Source organism: Saccostrea echinata, unplaced genomic scaffold (genome assembly GCF_033153115.1).
Source record: "Saccostrea echinata isolate AGI-Se365-2 ecotype Australia unplaced genomic scaffold, CSIRO_AGI_Sech_v1 ptg000012l, whole genome shotgun sequence".
Taxonomy (NCBI): domain Eukaryota; kingdom Metazoa; phylum Mollusca; class Bivalvia; order Ostreida; family Ostreidae; genus Saccostrea; species Saccostrea echinata.
Window position 1 is genome coordinate 22,754,755 of NW_026889761.1, and position 22,178 is coordinate 22,776,932.

A 22,178-nucleotide genomic window follows, 5' to 3' on the forward strand; every position below is an offset into this window, starting at 1 on the left:
AAGTCTGGAACCTTTTGTAAATTAAGAGTATGACTTGTATTAACTGCGTCCCTGAAACATGGTTCGGTTCAATTATAGGAGCTTAGTTGGTCAGATGTTGAAAACTCCTTATGTGCTTAAATTCCTTTTCTTATTCCTTTTCTTATGAACATAAGAACAGAACAAAATAAGCATAAGTCATGTGGATTATATTTTACAAGATGCATGTACACAGGAAAAATATCTCTTCTCCAGAACCAAGGCAATGCTTGTCATTTTGATAGCGTGAAGCATTCCAATGTTGATTGGATTCAATTTTCATAAAGTTTTCACCTTTTTGGGCTATTGTTTGGCCACAATATATTCATTGGAATAATAAAAAGGGGGAGGAAATATCTAAAAATCTGAAGTACAGCGGCGTCAAGTAACTCAGATGAGTTAATGAACCCTTTCATTAGCTTTATTTTTTATTCCTAAGTCTACTCTAAACTTCATATCCAATTATAGAGAACAGCATCAGTAGAAATGCATCGTTGGCTTAATTTAAAGTGTTCCATAAGTATAAAAAATATCATTTTATTTTTTCAGTAACATGTGATTAAATACTTTCTTAATTTTCTTCAGATACTTGCCCATCAGATATCTTTCATATATGTGTAGCCTGGATGGGAGGAAATGGCCTGGTAATAGAAGGTCAATACCAGTGGAATGACTCACCCTTGGCCATGAATTTCAGCAATTGGCTTCCAGGTGAACCTAGTGTGAGGTATCCCGTACAGGCAAACTCAAGGGACTGTATTGATTTATTCAAAAACGGCGAATGGAATGATAGACCGTGTTCTTTCCTAAACCCATTCATCTGTGAAATGACCTAGAAAAAAACTTTATAGATACACAGGTAACCGGCTTCTCTCTCAGCCATTGTTTTATAGTTTTCAATGTTTCATTTTGTTCTGTATAACGGAATTTAATGTTTTTTGATATTTTGATATTGTTTCAAGAATTTTTTTTTATGTGCAAGACTTTAATGAAAGCAACAATATCCCTCAAGTTTCATATCTAGAAAAACATTGTTTTCTACGGTCAGTGTACTTTGCTTATTTTGATTGTTGAATGATAAATACTAAAATTTTATGAATTTTCATATATTTGAATACAAATGGTTGTTAATTTTTTAATATAAATCTGGAAGAAAATGAGCTTGAGTAATGAAATATTTATTCTAAAACATTAATATAAGGAATAAACCTCTTCTTCGATTACATTCTGGATCAAATAAACTAAATGAATATCCTAGATCATACCTATTGATAGCCTTAAACCTTATTTGGAAATTGAGCTATTTGCTATTCTTTATTATTTGTGCAAAAACTCTTTTACTTCATGCTATTTTCTTTACATAGGTAAATAATTCCTTTTCCTTTTTGAAATTTAATTTTAGCATACGCTTTTTAGCGATATTTGCAATTTTGCAATGGTCATAATGTTAAGCTTTACTATAGTTAAGACTGTAGAAGAGTTCAGCCGCCCCACTTTATTGTGGTACAAATTCCGATAAGTTCTGTGTTCATTTTATGCAGTCATTTTATGAAGAAAGTGAATAAAAAATTGAGCTTTCTTCACTTAAAACGATAGTAAATGAGCTTAAACTTCAAAGAAATGAAGTTTTTATATCATTTCCAAACAACTCTTACTACAACATATCCTGAAATTTTAAGAACTGATTAAGATTTTTATTGACTATGAAATATTGAAAATTACATTGCTCTATAGCTTTGGTGTCCTGTGAAAGTAATTATTTTTTTAAGGTTAGTGTGCCTTACTAAATATCAAGAGATAATTTATTAAAAGACAGACACAATAATGTAAAGAATATTTATATAAATGGATGATAATGTTTTCCTTTGTTTCAAATGTGAAAGAAAATGAGTTTGTGATAAAAATTATCTATATACATCAAAAACTGGATATATCTCAACTCTATCTGATATCTAAATCAAAGAATTATCTTGAACCATACATAGTCTTGTCTGTTTTTTTTTTTTTTTTTTCGGGGGGGGGGGGGTCTTTTTTCGGGGGGGGGGGGTGCTTTTCCTTACGTTGTACGGTTCCTTGAGTTTAAAATTTTGTTTATAACAACTCTATTGATCCACCAAAGTCATCACTATAGAAAAACTCAGCCGTTCTTGTTGATTAAGTAACGATTTCCAATATGTCTTTTGCAAATTATTTTACAGTCATTTCATGATAAATGGGCGTTTCAACATCACTTTTAAAAGTTAATAAATGAACTTTTACTTCAAAAAAAATATTTGAACATTAAAGTTCTGCTATTTCAACTACAACTTTAAATTTTAAACCAAACTAATTTAACTGGATTTTTATAATTCTTTGGGGATTTTTATAGTTAAATTTCAGCCATTACAATCAAGAGCAACGAGAAGAAAATAATATTTTCAGAATGCTAAATCATGAAATTACAAAAAATTAAAATAATAAAGAAACAAACATATTTATTTTTATTAGTTAGATAATTAATTTAACATTATTAGATATATTTGACACTGCATGAAAAGTCGGGTTTACTTTTACCTTAAATGCAATTTAAATGCTGCGGTTATTTAATGTTTAACTGCATAGTATAACATACTGTGGGATCGTAAACGTTAGAAAATAATTAGCATTTAATACGAGTTTAATAGAAAATTAAAAGAACAAATTTAATAAAGTTTGGAAAATTGTAAATTTACTAATACATTCAGATTTAAGTCTTCCGTAAACAAATGTTATACCTTTAGTATGTAAAATGTATAATTATTGTTAAACATGCACATAAAATAAAGTTTTATGTTTATATTATATTGTGTGGTTAATAAAATTTAATGTAGACTTTTACCTCATTATTTGTTCTTGTTTAATTCACACTTTACTGAACAATACTTCCTTAAACTGAATTATATACGGGAAAACTTACCAAATATGTCCAATTTAACCCTTTCATAAACTAATATTATACCTCATGTATAAATATAATTATATACATGGATTAAACATTTATTATTGATTTATTAAAGATTTAGTTTAATATTTATTTTTATCTCATTATTCCGTGTAGAATATATATATATATATATATATATATATACATATATATATATATATATAAAATAATTAAATTGAAAACACAAAGACCACAGAGTAAAGCATTAGTCCTTTCAAAATCCTTTTAAAAATCTCCAGATGCTTTAAAAATTTTCTATGTATGCTTTACTGTGTTGTCTTCGTGTTTTCAATCTCATTATTTTCACTTTACTACTATACCGACCACTGTGAATTCATGGACTTCTGATATATATAATTTTTTTTCAATTATTTTACAATCACACACAAATCCATTTTTCATATAATTTTATTACATTATGTTAATGATATACAAACAAATAAATCTTAAAAAACTTAATAAGTCTATATAATATTTCAGAATTTATACCAAGGTACTAGTAATTGGAATTCAATGCCATTATTATTATTATAAATTCTTACATAGTGCTAAATATACTGTCAGAATTTAGAATTTTACAATACACAATTTAATGGAAATTAAGTTTTTAGACGCTGATAACAATAGGTCATAAAATAATTTTAATTACAACAATTTAGAAAATAGAATTGCATACAACATTCAAATCTATCAGCATTAAATCTGCACAAAAGGTAAAAACTGCAGTCTATTTGGACTTCAAAAAAAAATACAATATCCATGATAGAAACAGTCCTTATCAAAACTGTTTAATGGGTTGTAAATTTAAAATAAAAGTTTATTCATCTCATTATGTGTCTTTCATATACAGCATGAAATACAAGGCCTTTTTGAAAAAATTCTACATGTGCTATAGGCAAATTTCTCAAAAAATGAATGTGGATAACTTAAAGCACAGAGTCATTATACTTTTTAGCATGCAATTTGAAAAATATTGTTGAAAGTGATAATTTTGAAATCATTCACAAAATATTTTAAGATCTTTTTCCATGATAATTTCCTATTTTCCATCCTTAAAAAGTTTTGGACAGAAGAGAAAGTACATTATGACCACACAAATTAGTGAACATACTGGAATACAAGGGCATTCATTTATATAAATTAGCACAAACATTGCAAGACAAAGAGCCAATGATTCTACATGTATATCAAGATCTAGGGGAATGGTAACCTTATAACATTAAACATCTTTTATCGTTTCAATTTTAAGAATCTCAATAAGCACAAGCAGGTAGACAGGAATATGAATACTGTGAAACTACATATATCTCATTAAAACATTTTAGGCTAATTTGAAATTGAGACATAAAATTGACCTTTACACTCAAAGCATTTTCTTCTAGCTAGTCTATGCCTAATATATGTTCAGAAACAATATATCTGGAATATTCATGTACAAATAATGTCATGCATTAGTATATTCATGTACACATGATAAACGTTATTTAACTCTTTATTTTTATTAATAGTTAAGTTGCCTTTTCTTCTTATTACAATATATTTTATGCATAAATGTCTTCTTAGTCTAGTTCTGACAGAGAAGCCTCACTCGCCCACAAGCAACAGCAAAAGGATCGGTCAGAGACGCCACCTTTCTCTTACTTGGGTATCAAGATCTGCAACTTACTGCCAGCAAAACTCTTTCAGACTACCCTTGCATTGTCTCCTAATTATTGTCACAATAAATATCCATGCACTAATTATTCAAGTTAAACTTGTAAAAACATGGAAATAAGTCGGAGATTAAGAATGTTTGGCATGTGTGCTACACAATAAGCCAGTTGATCTGCAAACAATAAAAAATACGACAGCTTTTTAATCATTAACTGAGTACAGTAAACATTTTATGTTGACTGTGAAAAATACACCATCAAGAAAACTTCTTTTATATCATGGTTATGTGAATTCAAATTAAGGAAAAAGAATCACAATTACACAAAACAAGTAACAGCTGATAATTTATCTCTAATAGCCCATTTCTGTTCAATCGCTACATCATCAGGTTTATCGCTTGTGGATTGAAACATAGCATATCCTCATCAAATCAATTTTACATTGGAACGTAAGACATTTTGATCATGATATTTTCAGTAAATAATCTTCTAGTCTTTGCCGTAAAATTTCAAGAATAGGCTCTGAAACGTACATATAAAAAGGCCTGTATAAACATATGTACTTGTACATGTTACAAAATTTTTTAGCCTTACTCTTTAAACTTAATGCAAAAAATTCTGGTCTTAAACTCTTTACTTCAAATGAAAGGAAACAAATTAATTTCTTACTCTTGCAATATAATATACATTAAAATCACTATTTACCCTATTTACTCAGAAATCTCTTTATCTGGTCTGTTTAGTCTACTTTTTACATCTAAGACAAACTAAGCCACTGACAGAGAAGCCTCACTCGCCCACAAGCAACAGCAAAAGGATCGGTCTTAGACACCACCTTTCTCTTACTTGGGTATCAAGATCTGCAACTTATTGCCAGCAAAGCTCTTTCAGACTACCCTTGCATTGTCTCCTACTTCTTTTCACAATAATTGTCCATACACTAATTATTTAAGTTAAACCTGTACATAAATGTAATTTATAAATCAAGATTAAAAATGTATGTGCATGTGTACTATACAAAATAAGCGAATCGATCTTCAAACAATAAAAAATATGACCGAGTTTTAATCTGTAATCAAGCATCAGAAAACACTTTAACTGTCAAAAATACAACACTAGGTATATTTTTCTTATATAACATTTGAATGTGTCAATTCAAGTTAAGTAAAAAAAGCAACACAATTATGCAAAACAGTAGCAACTCAGATATTTGATCTCTAATAGCCCATTTCTGTTCAATCGCTACATCATCAGGTTTGTCTCTTTTGGATTCCTTATTTATCCTAATTCTTCTGATGCTCTGCCTTTTAGACAGCTTTGATTTGTGAGTGACACTTTTGGTGTCTAGTTCTTCGAATACTTTTTAACATTCATCAGAACGCCACTTTCTTTGGTACATCACCATTCTTTGCTTTAATAGAATCAGCTTTTCCAATCGGCGTTTCTTCGTCTTGTATGGATTGAAAGTATATGTGTATTGCACCTAAAATATGACATTGCAGCAAAAATTAGCAAAAGTTAAGAATGTCTGAAATCTTTAGTAAGATACATTATTTAATAAATGATTATTAAGATTCTTTTTCAAAACTTGAGATTACAATCACACATATATCAAATATCCAAGGTTGTAAAGTAAACCCACAGCTAGAGTAACATATACCCTTTATTGACTGTGAGCAAATTAACATTTGCATTATTTAATTCTAGACATTAACAATGAAAAAATATAATTATAAAAAATTTTGAGCTCTGTGTCCAAGTCTTTTTGAATTTTGCACTTTGTTGATCTCTTTCAGAAGTTAACAATTCTTTTCTTCCACTATCATCACATGAGCAATGTTTGAATTTTTGACTTGCAAATCAAATAAAAAATTACATGATTAAATTAAAGTATTTTTATATAAATGATACCATCATTCACCAGATGTATTAAATATTATACAATTATGGACTCTTTTGGTGTTGAATGTGGTTTGTTATTCACCACTCACCAGAAAAATATCAATATTGACCGAGACAAAGCCGAGGTCAATATTGATATTTTCTGGTGATTAAAAAACTACATGTATATTCAACACCATAAGAGTCCATAATTATTGTTTTGTTATATAGTCCAGATTTGAATAAATAAGATATTGAAGGCTGCATGACGACACCATTTTCATTTAAGAACTTCCGTCATTGAAAATAGAAAAAAAATGTTCAGATTACAATTTGTATCTTCCGTGTTTTCCTTTCCAAGTTACGCTATGTGGAATATGTCCATATAATCATGTGATAGGTTTAATGTATAACATTTTTCCTGCTCAGATACACAGCTGGCTGCGGCCGTTGCAACCATTGTTTACAATGTTGTTTGAGGTGTTGATTGTGATGTCACAATGCCGCTGCATGCGCACTGACCCTCCGGTAAATAAGGCCTCAAATCCGGCGATTATGTAGCGTTATGAACTGTTTGCGCTTGTATAGATTATGTAAGGACTTTAAATAGACTATATAATAATAAAGTATGTTTAACATACATTTAAATATTATTACATAAACTTTACATTTTTTATTCCAGATTAAAGATATGCTTCATACTGACCTCTAACAAATGCTCAGCAAGCTAGATAGATGCCTACGACGTACTGGCATATATGTTCAGTCATTTCTTTGTTTCCATCTGATGAAGGTCTGCAACACATGATCTCATCATATCAAATTACCTGAATTCCATTTAAAGAACAGTACTATAAATTTTATTCCACAGAAAATATTCTACATAATCCATAAACTTTTACCTTTAACATAATCATTCCAGCATTTGAAATTGAATGTGATCCAAAAATAAATTACCAAGTAATGGTATATGCATGTTCTAAATCAACATTTCTTATCCACTAGATGGCTACCTCTATCATAGCTTAATTGTTGGTAGATTGTTTATTTTCTCTTGTCTTTCAGTAAAAATTTAATAAATACTTCAAACCAACAAAGGATCCAAAGGCCACATCACTCACCTGAGCAACCATGGCCATAACTTTGACCAAAACAAAAAAAAAAGGGGGGGGGGGGGGGGTCAGGAGCACCTCATGGGGTCACATGTCTAGATCTTTATAACACTTGAAATGCCACACAAGTTGTGTGGTGTATCAAGTGTTTTTAAGATCTGACAATTGCAAGGAACAAGAATATATGATTTAGTGTAGCCCCACCCTACTTTCGGGTGATCAGCATGTCATAGAACAATTTTCATATGATATGTATTCATATCAATACACAATATTTAAGGTGCCAAGTAGAGTTTGGTCATCTGATATCCTGTTCAACTATGTCTGACACACATGTACAGATATTTAATCACATATCATGGAAAACAATAAGGTACGATGATTTGAACAAACTAAAAGCTACTTTAATTGAGGATGCTTCAACATAAGTTTCAATTTTTCTGGATAAATGGTTCAAGATTTTCTTTTAAATTGCCAATACATTTTCATTAAATTTGAATCATCTCCCCTTGAAAATGTTACTAGTTTTTTTTATGGTTAGATAGAAAGACAGATGGAAGACGACAAAATGTGATCAGGAAAACTCGCATAAGCTTTTAGCTCTTGTGAGCTTAAAAGTACATGTTATTAATTTTTTTCTTACTTCAACGTTTGGTTTCCACCATCAGATTTCAGTTTCCATTCAAGCTTTTGTGAATTGTCATGGGGATATCCATCATGCGCAGCAGTCTGAAAGTATACATTCACAGATTAACATATCAATTACAAATAAAACATCCTGATTATGCCTTTAAATGAAATCATTTGAAGCTAGACACAATGATAGTACATCATTTAGCTTTATCATAATACATGTTGCTTTATTATAATTGTAGCTTTAACAAAACAAGAAATCTGTGAGCCAATCATGAATGCTCAATAGTGATATAACCAACCCCCCCCCCCCCCCCCCCCCTTTTGATGTGAATACACAAGTCAGTTAAAAATAACTGTGCTATCATCATGATCATTTGACAAGAAGTTGACATAACATTTAAACAAAAATGAATCCCAGTAATGTATTCCAGAGTTAGTTACGATACTTGTATACAGTATACATTATTACAATGTATATGGGAATAACATATATACATATACACTAGACAAAATTGCTAACGCACCACTTATTATTCTTATTTGTGAGTTGATCATTTTCCTGATTGGTACTAGTATATATAAAATATGCCATCTTTTCCAAAACAGTTGAATTGACAAATGTCTTGGTGTCATGTCAAGACCCTTAATGGACCTTCTTGTTCGAAAACCAATGTCCCGACGTGCACTTCGCACAGTTTTTGCCAAGATATGAAGTTGGTGATTACCGAAGGTGGTCCGTGACGTTGCGACGGGAGCAGTCTCCCACTTGAAAATCAAATGATACACCCTGATTGACTAACATATTGCGTAGTAGTCATCCAGTGCCTTGGTTTTCTTACCAAATGCACCAAACTTCCGGTTGCCCCAATTTTGTGGAACAATCTTGAAGTTATTGTGTGGTGCTTACTTAAAGCCGTCGATATCTATTGTAAACATTTTTATGATCGTTAATTCATTTTCAACAATTTTTCACCAGAGAAATGCATAATCTTTGAAGTGTTTTAATTTTTCACAAATTTCGTCAAAGGAACACCCTGCAGATACCATACTGGCTGCCTTAGCAGGCTCTTCTAGAGTCAAACGCCGCATACGGTGTAACTTTTAACTGATTTTTTAATTAGTACAAACATAAAGAACACAACCACAAAGAAAAAAATTAGAAATTTATTCCACCAAAATGTATGGATATGATTTTAATTCTTTCAATGAGGTGGTTACGCTTCAGTAAACATTGCTGTTTTTATCAGCAAAAACATTTAAATGTCTCATTTTTTATTAAAGTAACATAATTATACATCAAAAACATCATAAACAAATTTTGAAAAGAAAATTGTTAATTTATTTAGGTGGTGCGTTAGCAATTTTGTCTAGTGTATTGCAATTACAGCAATTCTGCAAAACTCCTTCATAGCAAATTTCAAGGGACCAAAGAAAGATCTTCGCTATAATCTTAATTCATTATATGTTTAATATAGTGAATTCATAAGAAATCCTATACCGAAATTGTTATAAAACACTAACAGTCAGCTAACAGTACTTCAAACTATTGTATGTTATATAATCGATATCACCCTCGTTACAAAAATTGTCAATACAACCTTTTCACTTCCTTAGATGCACAATTAAAGAATTTAGTGTATAATATTTAGATTTGAACATTTAAATATTATCTAACCAATGCATTTGAAATGTCAGAAAATAATGAAACCTGCCATATATATTCATCCTTTAGCTTCATAATCATATCCATGCTACCAGATACATCTGTAACAAATTAAAAATAGAACCAATGAAATAAAGATTTTATTTCCAGAACAATTTTTTTTAATTGTGGCAAATATATATGATTTACACACATGGTGACTCACAAACATATGGAGTATTTATTGATGACTCGGGTGTCCACAACTCAAATTTATTGTCAACATGAACAATATCATTAAAGGATCCATTAAATTTCTGAGTTAACAATGCTAATGTAGTGTCATCTGCATCTTCATCGAACTCCTCATCATGATCTTAAAATCTTACGTATATTTAATGAAATTTGTAATGAAAAATATTTGTTATACTTAAATGAAAAATCAAAAGCCTGAAAGGCTTCAATGACGTCGAAGAAGGAAAAACCATTTCAAAAGATCATTTTGAATTTGAAGGTAGCAATAAGTCAAGTGAGTGACTCAGGAGACATAATAAAAAAATAGTTTAAACAAAATATCACAATTACAGTCTGGGGCTTTATGTCATGGTCTGAATGGAGCAGGGTTCGAATTGACCAGACACCGTCGAACATGTTCATGCTAAATTCTTTTCAGTCAGTTGAAGAACTATGAAGGATTTCGTGAATTTATATAATATTTTTTTCTAATTGCCAATGTCAAAGCATTGTATAAGTGATTGCATCTAAACTACAACCAAGCCTCTAGTCTGTTAAAATTACGATCGAGTTACGATCGGGCGTGGTATACGGTATACTGGGAAATGGAGGAAATGGAGAAATACAGCAATACTGGTCAATATCATCGGTTTTTAGGATAGAGTTGGTTAGAAGATTGTATAAGTAAAGCTAAGATTTAGAAATTCAATCTTTTTAGTCTTGAAGTATTCGTGTTTATGTAATTTTGTGATTATTTTACCTCCTGTTGTGTTGTTTTACGGTTATCGTTCCGAAATGTTATTCATGTCATTCAGCGCACCCTTTCTATAGAAATTCATCCGCAACAACCATCACGTTTTTCTTGTGTGGAATAAAATATAATATTGTTGTTTTGCAATAGAATTAATTGCAGATATAATTGATGCAATTTTATTATCAAGCTATTATTCATTTTGAGCATTTTCAAAGAAATTGGTTTATACCTATTGCTATTTTCTATTGCGGATGCATCGACAGACACATTCGGTCGCGTACATATCCGGCCGTGATTTCAACTGGGCGCTTGCTAGATGACGTTCGAGCTCCAAGAGCCCGACGTCATAAAAATGCATTAAAATATCTTAAAATTACTTCGTTATAGCCATAAATTTGTTATATATAGCCATATTCGTTACATACAGCGATTTTCTATAGGTTTATATAAGGACTTTGCTGGACATGAATAAAAGTTCGCTATCTGTATCTATGTTTGTTAAATTTCAGTTTTGCTGTATATAGGAATTAGAATTTCAAGCATCTGCAATTAGCAGTTGCTGAGAACTGTGACGGAAATTCGTTATGGACAAAAACATGCATGCACAGACAGACAGACAAAAACGGTATTATACTGCTCTCTCATTCTGAAGGGACCTAGCCGGGGTATAATTATTCGGCCTATAGAAAATGTTTTGTTTGGTAATGAATTCTAGCATTCTTTTAATTTCAGCTATAGAAATAATGAAATAAAACTTTTGCACATTAATTCTATTTGAGTAATACAGTACATTTGTGTATCTCTATAAAACCCCCTTACTCCTTCACTTTCGGGAAACTGTGAGCTGTTAGTAAACAAATGCGATTGTGATGTCATTTTCTACATGCAGAAAAACTGCAAAAAATCAAATGCCGAGAAATTAGTACAGTCAAGTTCAAGAATGCGATAAAAAAATATTAAATAACAATTACACTTGATCTATTGTATCTATCATATTTTATGTGAAATCAGCGAATACTTTTTCCTTTATCAGTGAGTGTTTATGCACTATTCCATGCGCTATTCCTCCGACATGTGTGTTAATAGCGAGCGCAGCGAGGCGGCGCGAAACGCCGCTCACGTAGCGAGCTCCATAGACAACGTGTACGAACGGAGGAAATTCGGGTTGAAATCTGCACATTGTTCAAAGAAATATTTATCATCCCATGTGAAAATATTCCATATTCCCAATAATCCTTTGCGGTGCATAGAAACATGGTGGCAATAGCATAGCAACAACTTACTTGATAAAATTAATAAATAACGAATTAATTCAATTTCCATGTGCCGTAATTACCCACAAAACTATCGCTTGCATCCCTGGTAAACACGACTTTGTATGTGACGTCATATTTTTGTCACTTCAACGACTCGGGCATTTCCAATTTTGTCGGAAATATCCGAGAAGTTAGGAATTTCGATCCCAATGCATTGGGAGTCTGCAACGTTAGAGAATATGTACGTCAATAACGGTTTACAAAAAAAATTATGTACGATACTCTGTAAACGCGCAATAAAAGTGTAATAAGCAATGTAAAACGACATTTGAGATGTGTTGAGTTTTAGAAAATGAACTGCGCTCGCCCTAACGGTTTCACCGTCGGACATATTATGCTCATTTTTACATCTATACTTATAAATTAATAAATTTTGCAAATAAACTCCGAAACGGGTGCACCAGAGTTCTTACTTACTCCTCTAACAATACACTAGCTACAAGCTGATGTCCGTAAACTATATTTAGATTTCACTCGCATAGTAAGTATCGTACATTATATTAAAAGTCTACTTTCATTTTCTATAAACAGCCATGAAATAGCTAAAACGTGAGTAAGGTGGCGTTTCCGGTTGGCGGATCTAAGTTACTGGCAATTTTTAATGAAACTGACAACAAGCAATCGTTTATTTATTACAGAAAACGTCATCACTGAATTATTCAATCAAAACTCGATTTAAATTATATAAAAGAAATAAGTTGTGATAACCGATTAAAAAGGGAAATGTGCAAAATATTTTCGTCATTCACCAATCTTTATATTGACGGAAGCTTCTAGAACATCATATAGCATCGAGCCCAATGTTAAGAAAAAAACGAGGCGCTTATAGCTACATGACCATAAAAAAAGCTTTTGTGTAAATGGTCATAATTGAAATAATGGTAAATCACTGATAACACTATAAGTTGTGAATATGATTATATGTCGAAAGACTATTACATATACATGTATGTAGTAGGTTTTCCTAATAAATCTATCGGTAAAATTTGTATATATTCCTTACTGAGAGCATCGTGGCAACGAACCCGAAGTACAATTTGTTCTTCGTAATAAACTTGCTTACATGAAAAGAGAAAATTCAGGCCAGTAGGAAGCAATAGTAATTTATATATCGGAAAAATTATTGCCCCCCCCCCCCACGTGCCCCCCGGTTCCTACGGCCATGATTAATTAATGAAAAAGGTATTGTTCAAATACAATTAAAGATGTAATATTTTCCGCTTTAATCAATGCACAGTTAATTTCTGAATACAATCTTTTATAGCTGCAATAATGTAGCCCTCTCCTTTTTTGAAAGGGGGGAGCAGAGAGAGAGAGAGGCCAGAAAATATCAGATCAAAAAAAAAAAAAAAAAAAAAAAAAAAAAAAAAAATCGGAGAGAGCTACATTATTGCAGCTTACTCTTTTGTATCAAATACTCAGCCTATTCATAGGGCGTTAAAAGCTGATTTTTACACAGGTACTTGGGTCTTGGTTTATAAATATGTATGTACCTATTATTGATAGGTAATAAAGTAAAATACATTTTTACATATCAATAAGGTACAAACATATTTATAAACCAAGACCCAAGTACCTGTGAATTTTTACCCCCCCCCCCATCAATTTATTAGTAAAATGTGCATATTCGTCGCTTTTATCCTTGACGGAAATGAAATAAGAGCATCTGAAGTACAATATCCATAACATAGTATAACAGGTTTCACAATAAACGTCAATTAATGAAATTGCTATTTTTCAAGTTAAAAAAAAAAATAATAAAACAAAACAAACACAACAAATGGGGGTTGGGGTGGATAGGTAAATCTACTTCCTGCGGGATTTGAACAAAGTATTTGTTCTTGCTATAAGCCTGTAGGCTGTCAGTAGAGAACTACAATATATTTTCTGTCGGTAGTGGTATAAATTCAATTCCCCGCGCTTGCGCGGGATTTCATCTAGTGTCAGTCATTTTTATGAAGGTTTTAGCCAAAGGATTATTATGACATACCATATTGAATAGTTATACGGCTAAAAATATTTTATTTTTTGTCTCAAATTGCCCCAATATGCTACGTTGGATATAACATAGTGTGACGTTCATACATATACGAGTCATCTATAGATATTGAAGGTCATCATGGTCATGTTGCACGTTTTTTACTGTTGATGTAGGCCTAGCTGCAGAACTGTAGCTCTCCGAAAAAATATATATTGACAGACCGGAGACTGGTCGTCCATCCCAATTGTTTCAGACCAGCGAGCTAGATTTTGCAGCTAGTGTTGATGTACATGTAAATAATGCCTTTTTCGCCATCTTTTTTTTCTTAAACAGTATGTTTACCTGCTTGACCTTGAGCATGTTGAGGTGCCCTTTTCTTCCCTTTCTCAAATGTCTTGCATTTTCCCCAATAATTTCATCGATGTATGAATCCGATGGTTCTGGTGAATCGAAACTATTCCATGAGCATGATAAGGATCCATCCTCCTCACTAATTTCCGATACTTGGCCTGTCCGACATGTTTGGTGCTGTTTGGCGGGCTCGGAATATTCGCGATGCTGCTGCCTGATTTTGATTGGCTAATTTATAATTATGTATAGCGTGCGCGTAGAGGGAAAAATCATTTTATATTAGATAGGGTGAATTCACCATGCATCGGACACCCTCGCACTTCAGCAAGTTCTAGCGATATCGCTACCGACCGAATATTATCAAAATGGAACTTAACATGTAGTATGTGGTTAAAATATAAATTTTTGACACAATCGTGTCCTATTTACTAAGAAAATATCATTAAAAACCGATTTTTTCGAAATAAGCCAGAATTCACCATGGATCGGACAATGTGCACCATGCATCGGACACACGATATTTAAACCAGAAAAATATTATACTTTGATCTCGGTGCTTTAAAATTAGTGAAATCGAAACATTTTTATCTTTTACTTAAAAATTAACCTTTTAATTAAATTTAAATGACTATTTCGATTCACAAATGTGAAGAGATTTTAGTTGCATCACATCGCCTTAGACAGGCTTTACAATGCTAGTAATATGGCAACTCGCGCCTTTGTCTCGTGGGTTATTATCATCTAGTTTAAAGAAATGAATTGAGACCACTTCTAGTCGTCATATATCGATAATTTGTATTTTCACTGAAAATTTAGAGTTTCTGTTTTCTATTTCCGTAAAAAACAGCTGTCATTTGGGTTTTACATGAAAATGGAAGTGATCACCCATGCATCGGAAAGTGTCCGATGCATGGTTAATTTGTGTCCGATGTACGGTGAAATAAACATACTAGTTAAAAACAACTCTAAAAAATATTATACAAACACTGAGGTAAATTTTTTGAAAAATTTCTGTAAAATTATCAATCATTGACAAATTTTACCGAGGTCCGACCCGTTCCGTTGAAGTCTATTTAAAAGAACGACAACTCTAAAAATTGCAAAATCGTAAAATTCTGGTTACTCCCCTTTGATGATGCAAAATATGACGTAATTTCAAGGCCATTCTTGTGGTATTTTTATCACAACATGGAAATAAAAATCGGCATCATTAAAAAGTTTAATTTTTCACCTTTAAGACAGAAACAAGTAAAAACACGGGGAGACTAAGGTTCAATGAAAGTTTACTGCTTAAAGTTGTCCGAAGCAAGGTATGTGTCCGATGCATGGTTAACTCACCCTAGGCCTATTTGATTTTTTTTATAATTATTTCTCAAACTTTAAAAGGAAAGAAAATTAAAAAAAAAAAAGATTTTGATTTAAATTTTTTGGAAGGGCAGATAACTCTATTATATATATAAAAAAAAAATGAGCCTGAGGTGTAAATGATCATGACATATTGATGATTTTTTTCCTAATATTTAATTAGATATGTAAAGTAAATTAGATTTAAGTCGTCTTTAAGAATTTTAAATATATGAGCATTTATAGATAAATACAATAGTAAATAACAATCTATGATTATCAAGAGTGTAGCACAGTCCAATTTTTACAAAATTCGATATTTGCAAATACAGCAGCGATCTCAGTATAAAGTAAAATCTCTTTCGAATTAAATCTCTCTCTCTCTCTCTCTCTCTCTCTCTCTCTCATGATATTCTTCTGAATCAAACGTTATATAAAAAAATTCAAATATCTTTATTCATTTGGTTCATAATAAAATTGTTAAAATTTCAGGGTGGGGCACCTGTTTTTAAAGTATGTTCTACCAATATTTTTGATGACAGTGGTCTATCGCCAGAATACTTGAATAATTAATAAGTCTTGCGTCATTCTCAAATTAATTTTTGTACGTTCAAAGATCTGATTGAATTAATATTTTATGCAATGCGTTAAGTAAAGGCTGAGAGAGAAAGAGAGAGAGAGAGAGAGAGAGATGATCCTTTGAAACTGGACAATTTTGGCTACCAAACGGGATCGAGTAGGTTTTAGAATAAACAGCATCAAAGTAAACAGAACAATTTGATCCAGTTTCATAATACTTTTTTTTTTTCGACAAATCTAGATCTAGTACTACCGTACTAATAATATACATTGTCAATATTAAATTATTTCAGAGTTAATAAAAAGCCAAACAAAAGCGATATATATAGGATGCTTTAATGTAAATGTTTTTGTCTTTTTGCGATAATAAATATGTAAACAATATTTATTCTGTATAAAATAAAAAAAAATATTGACACATTATTTATCACATCTATAAAATACCAAAAACATACTTAAACTTAAAGTATAAGCGGATTTACTTTTACATGTCGATTTTCTTAAACGAAACGTATAATTTCTTCTATTAAACTATATTATTCTCGATGTTTTTTGCATTAAATCTGATTATACTTATTTGAAAAATGTAGTAAATTATATCACAATATATTTTATATATAATGTAACGTTATACATAAATTAAATTCAAAACAAGAAATTTAATTAAGTAAACAAATTTATTAAATTATATTAAACGCAACTTTTCATGCAGTGTGAAATGAGAGGAATTTCACCAGATTCCTGACGAAGAACAGGAATAATACAAGATCACCGGAACCGGATGTTCAAGCAATGTCCTCGGGGTATTATTCAACTTTATGTTTCTTGCTCATAGGGTAAGATGCTGATCTTATTTTTTTTATCCATCATTCAAACACCCAAAAATGAAACATTCACAAGAAAATATACCACAACAAAGACACTAGTGACCCTACCCATGTCTGAAAGCAAATAAAAATAAACAGACAATTTTATAAACTGATTTTATTTGACAAGAATCTGTTACCGAAAAATCATTGAATTGAACAGATAGTTATAATGATGATTTTCTCTTTTAAATAGAGCTGAGAGATTGTTTTTCATTGTGGTGAATGCATGATACATCAATGTTTTCTTTTTAAATGCATGTAACTTGCATACAACATAGCAAACCTGGATGAATTTGTTAGCAATGGAAAACAGCCAATACATCTTCATGACAACAAATATATATGCATAGAAAATAATAGTAGAACTATTTACTGGAACTTTGAAATAAATTTTCCAGGACATTTGCAATATGAGAAATACAGATATTGATGTTATGAGGTTTAATTTCTAAAATGTCGATTCTATGCATAATAGCAAATAAAAAAAATGATGACAATATACATAATAGCAAATAACAAAAAAGTAGTATGATGGGTGTAAAGACGAATAATATCTCCCTAGAATAACGATCGTAGGTGGAAAAATGACCCTTTTGCCTGTAGAAAAAGTGGCATTAGCTTTAAATTCTCCATGCCCTACTTGAAGAAAATTGACCCCCATAGAATAATTTCCCCTTGTAGATTTTATTACAGATGTATTTTTCTTTCTGGTTAAAAAATCAATGGGCCCATGGGCCAAAATGCTCACCTGAGGAAAACTGAGGATACAGTAATGATAAGATATCTCATTAAATCTTTTGAATGAAATGTCTTTTATGATGAATTAATTTATCAATCGACTTCAATCTGAATTATGTGGAAATCTGACAAGTGTATCATTGTTTTAAAAAAAGATTTCTCTTTTATAAATTCCAGAGAGAGAGAGAGAATTCTTCACAATGTCCTCCGTTCTTAACTTGTATTTAAAAATTTTTTTTAATCAATGATTTTAACAGTGTACTTACGAAGGCTGTTTGAAAAGTTCGCGGACCATGTAATTCTTTGTTATACATGTACTATTTTCAAAAAATTAAAAATTATATCATTATCATGTGTAAAAAATATTTATTTTGTTGATGTGTGAAATTTCATTCCATGTGATATAATAGGAAATATTATACCTAAGGGCATACGCAACGTACTTTTAACCTTTTTTCCCCTTCTTTCTTATATAATTTAACATTTCCAAGAACTGAAGGAATTTTGTTCAATTTATTGTGCCTAATAACACTATACGCAACCTTTGAAACACATTTTGAGGAAACAAGCTAAAAATATGTATTGGTTATGCTATACACCTCCTCTGTATCAAACTTTGAGGAAATATCAGCTAAAACTATATTTTGGTTAATTTTTCTTTAAAAATCGAAGGATTTACATCATTTGATATCTGTTCAAAAATCCTGGTACATGTACTTTACGCCGATTTTTCAGAACATCTGATTGTACTATAACTTTAAATTAAGAATATCTTGGAAAATTATATATGGGAAAGATAAATTGTAAAGAACATGTACATGCACATTGCGTATGACCTTAACTTTAAAATCAACATGTTTCGTAACCAAGGAGCACCTGTAACAACAGAGTAAAGTCAAAAGCATAGCACTGTTCCAGTAGAATAATTTCGTTTGTCATTTTTTTTTTCACCAAGTTACTGTGTTTTCCCAAGATCAGCAATTGTGAAATGCTTAACACTTTACGTGAATGACGATACTAACTTTGAAAAGTTTTTGATCAGATCCCCCCACCTTTTTAAATTTTCCTTTAAGTAGAAGCTGGTTGTCCCTCCCCAAACCTTTTGTAGCTGTAAGGTCGAGCACTTGCAAATTCCAGTTACTTCCCCCCTCCAACATTTGAAACCGTTGCTACGGGCCTGTTCTCTATCACATCAATATCAATACTACCTATGTCCATTACACACAAATGCATGAATCAGTTTTGACATGTTTCCTGCTTTCTCCAGCATTTTATGAGTTTATCTTTTTAGTTCTGCAACACAAAATTGTATCGTTGGTTGCTGCTCAGCGACTGTTTTTTTTTTCTTTTTCAATGGGGACTTACTTAATTCTGAAATTAATTTCTTTTCAACGAAACAAAATATTGTCATTTTTTTTGGAATATTAAATGAAATGTAACAATTCCAAATTTGAATGTTTAGGATTTTTGTCGTTTTTTGTGCCCTTTTAAAGAGATATGACTACCGACATTTTCAGTGTATTATTCATATATTACTAAATACTTACTTGCTCTGCTATCCCATTTTCTCAGTTTTAAATTTTTAATAAATTTAAAAATATATCATGATATTTTTAGAATTTTTAATACACATCATTCGAATTTAATTTGTTAAAACATTTCTACCAAATTTGTATATAATAAGACGTTAGGTAAAAAAGGTATAACAGAAGTCCGCGAACTTTCCGAACAATCCTCGTACATGTACATGTAACTTTCTGACATATAGCAAATGTATCTTTAAAATGGAGAATAAAGAGTCACACATTGTTTTAGAGGCTTTTGGTACACTTTCGTAAAAACCAAAAGAACATGCATTAACTAACTTTCCAGTAGTATATATGGCAAATAATCGGAAATACCGGAAAAAAAAACACCAGAAAGGAAACTTGTTCAGCTTAACTTACACAATTTTCCAGAATCAGTAAGACAGTCAGTAATGTCCGATAAGGCGTCCACTAAAAAACAGAAGCGAACAAACAGTTCAGACATGGATTCCCCCTTGGGTACCCCCACAGGTGTGCCAGGAATTTCAAGTGATCTAAAGATAATTCAGGAAAGCTTGACTCAAATTCATGAGGACATGGGTAAAAAAAAAACAGAAATGAAAGAAATGATATCTTCAATACTGGAAGATCTGAAGAAGGAAATTAAACAAGAAATTTTGGCAGACGTAAAATCCACAATTTTAATAGAGTTTAGAGAAAACATTACTAAAGAAATTAAAAATGCAGTTAAAGAAGAATTCGAACATAAGATTGAAGAAAAAACAATGGAATACAAAACCAACGTCAAAGAAATTTCAGGCGGCTTCAACCTTGACTTTGAGACTTTACGGGAAAAAATTAGTGACCAAGCACGGGAGTTAAGGGACATGAGAGAAAGTTTAAAACGAAGTCAATTTATGGCAGAGAGTGCTTTAACTCTAGCGAATCAGAATCAACAATACTCTCAGAAAAACAACATAAAATTTATTAAATGGGAAGAGAAGCAGAACGAAAATCTTCGAGATGATTTATGCAAAATACTCAAAGACACTGTAAATATTGAGTTGGCACCAACTGATATTTTGGCGGTACATAGAGTTCCAAGTGGAGTTCGGGAGGGCCCTAGACCAGTAATCGCTAAATTCCGCGACACGGAGACAAAAATCAGGGTAATCAAGAAGTGGTCACAGGAAGAACTGAAGAAACGATTTATTATGTATGACCATATAACAGCGATGAACTCAAAGTTAATACGCGACCTGAATGAAGATCCATTGATACATTCGGCATGGTATTTTAACGGCAAAGTGTTCGCCCTTGATAATGACGGCAATAGACATAAATTTGATATTTTGGACAATGTGAGTGCAAAACTTAGACATCGGTAATAAAGTTGAAATGCGGAGCAAACACTCTTTTATTGTGCTCGTGCTTTTGGCATTGGGATCGGGACTCACGGTTCGGGATCAATGTTATGTGTGACTTTGTTTACATGAAATATATGGAGATAACGAACAGTATTCAAGCTCAAAAGTCCATTATACAATACAAAATAGGAGCAGAGCAAACACGGACCTCCAAACATCAGAGGTGGGATCAGGTGCCATGGAGGAGTGAGCATCCCCTGCCGACCGGTCACACCTGCCGTGTGCTCCTTGTCATGATCTGGAAATAACGGAAAAATCCGTCGACAATTCAGTGTGTAAATAATGGCTTAACAATTTGTATGAAAAACGTCAGTCAGCATTTGACTCAATGATGAATTGTATTTGCTGACAAGGTCATTGTATCGACCATAGTACTTACAAAATGATTACTTTAAACGAGACAGCTGATATTCTTGTTTCATCAACTTATTTGTCAATAATTTACCTCGTTTTAGAAATTGTGCATACGTAGAGCATGCTCTTGCGTATCGAATCAACTGAGAGATATATACCCCGTATGCAGGTGATGAAGGTATATTGCTGCATAAGTAAGGGAAGTTGACGATTGAAAAGTTAAAGTCATCACGTTTATCATAAAGCTTGGTTGTTAGATTACCATTAACGTCTTTTTCAAGTAAAATATCCAAATATGAAACAGATGTGTCAGACTCTGTGGTATCTTTTATCTCAAGTTCACCAGGATATATCGTATCAACATAAGAATGAAAATAGCCATTGTTAATTGACAATACGTCGTCGATATATCTAAATGTCGAGTTGAACGCCACAGCAAGTGTTTTCTTCTTTTCACGTATAAGATTTTGGACAAATTCTGCTTCATACGAATACAAAAAAAGGTCTGCTAATAATGGGGCACAATTGGTACCCATGGAAATTCCAATAGATTGTTGGAAGACCTGGTCTCCAAAAACCACATAGATATTGTCAATCAGAAACTCAAGCATCTTTTTAATGTCAACTTCAGAGTACTTGTGTGTACAATCAGAATGTTTTTTAACAAAATAATTTTGCAAATGACCAATGACAAGGTAAGTATATTTACGAATTCCATTTTTATTGAAAAAGCAGCTGTCAATTATATCAAAAAGCCTGGACTTTAATTTATCGTGGGGAATGGTTGTGTATAAAGTTGAAA

The 22,178-nt window shown here is 31.7% G+C and overlaps 1 protein-coding gene across 1 annotated transcript; it reads right to left on the reverse strand.

The window, feature by feature from the left end:
- Positions 1-5,634: 5,634 nt before the first annotated feature.
- LOC133185148 (uncharacterized) lies at positions 5,635-19,339 on the reverse strand. Its single transcript, XM_061320206.1, has 5 exons — positions 19,278-19,339; positions 14,531-14,753; positions 8,269-8,354; positions 7,220-7,308; positions 5,635-6,115 (listed from the first exon to the last, which is right to left on the reverse strand). The coding sequence occupies exons 1-4, from the start codon at positions 19,337-19,339 to the stop codon at positions 7,233-7,235; spliced, it is 447 nt and encodes a 148-aa protein (XP_061176190.1). The 3' UTR covers positions 5,635-6,115; positions 7,220-7,232.
- Positions 19,340-22,178: the final 2,839 nt, after the last annotated feature.

Coding starts and splice junctions, on each gene's coding strand:
- LOC133185148 (XM_061320206.1), bottom strand. CDS start 19,339: ATGCTGGAGAAAGCAGGAAACATGTCAAAACTGATTCATGCATTTGTG. Junction 8,355..14,530: donor ACATGCTCAAGGTCAAGCAG/GTAAACATACTG, acceptor GTATACTTTCAG/ACTGCTGCGCATGATGGATA. Junction 7,309..8,268: donor GGTGGAAACCAAACGTTGAA/GTAAGAAAAAAA, acceptor CATGTGTTGCAG/ACCTTCATCAGATGGAAACA.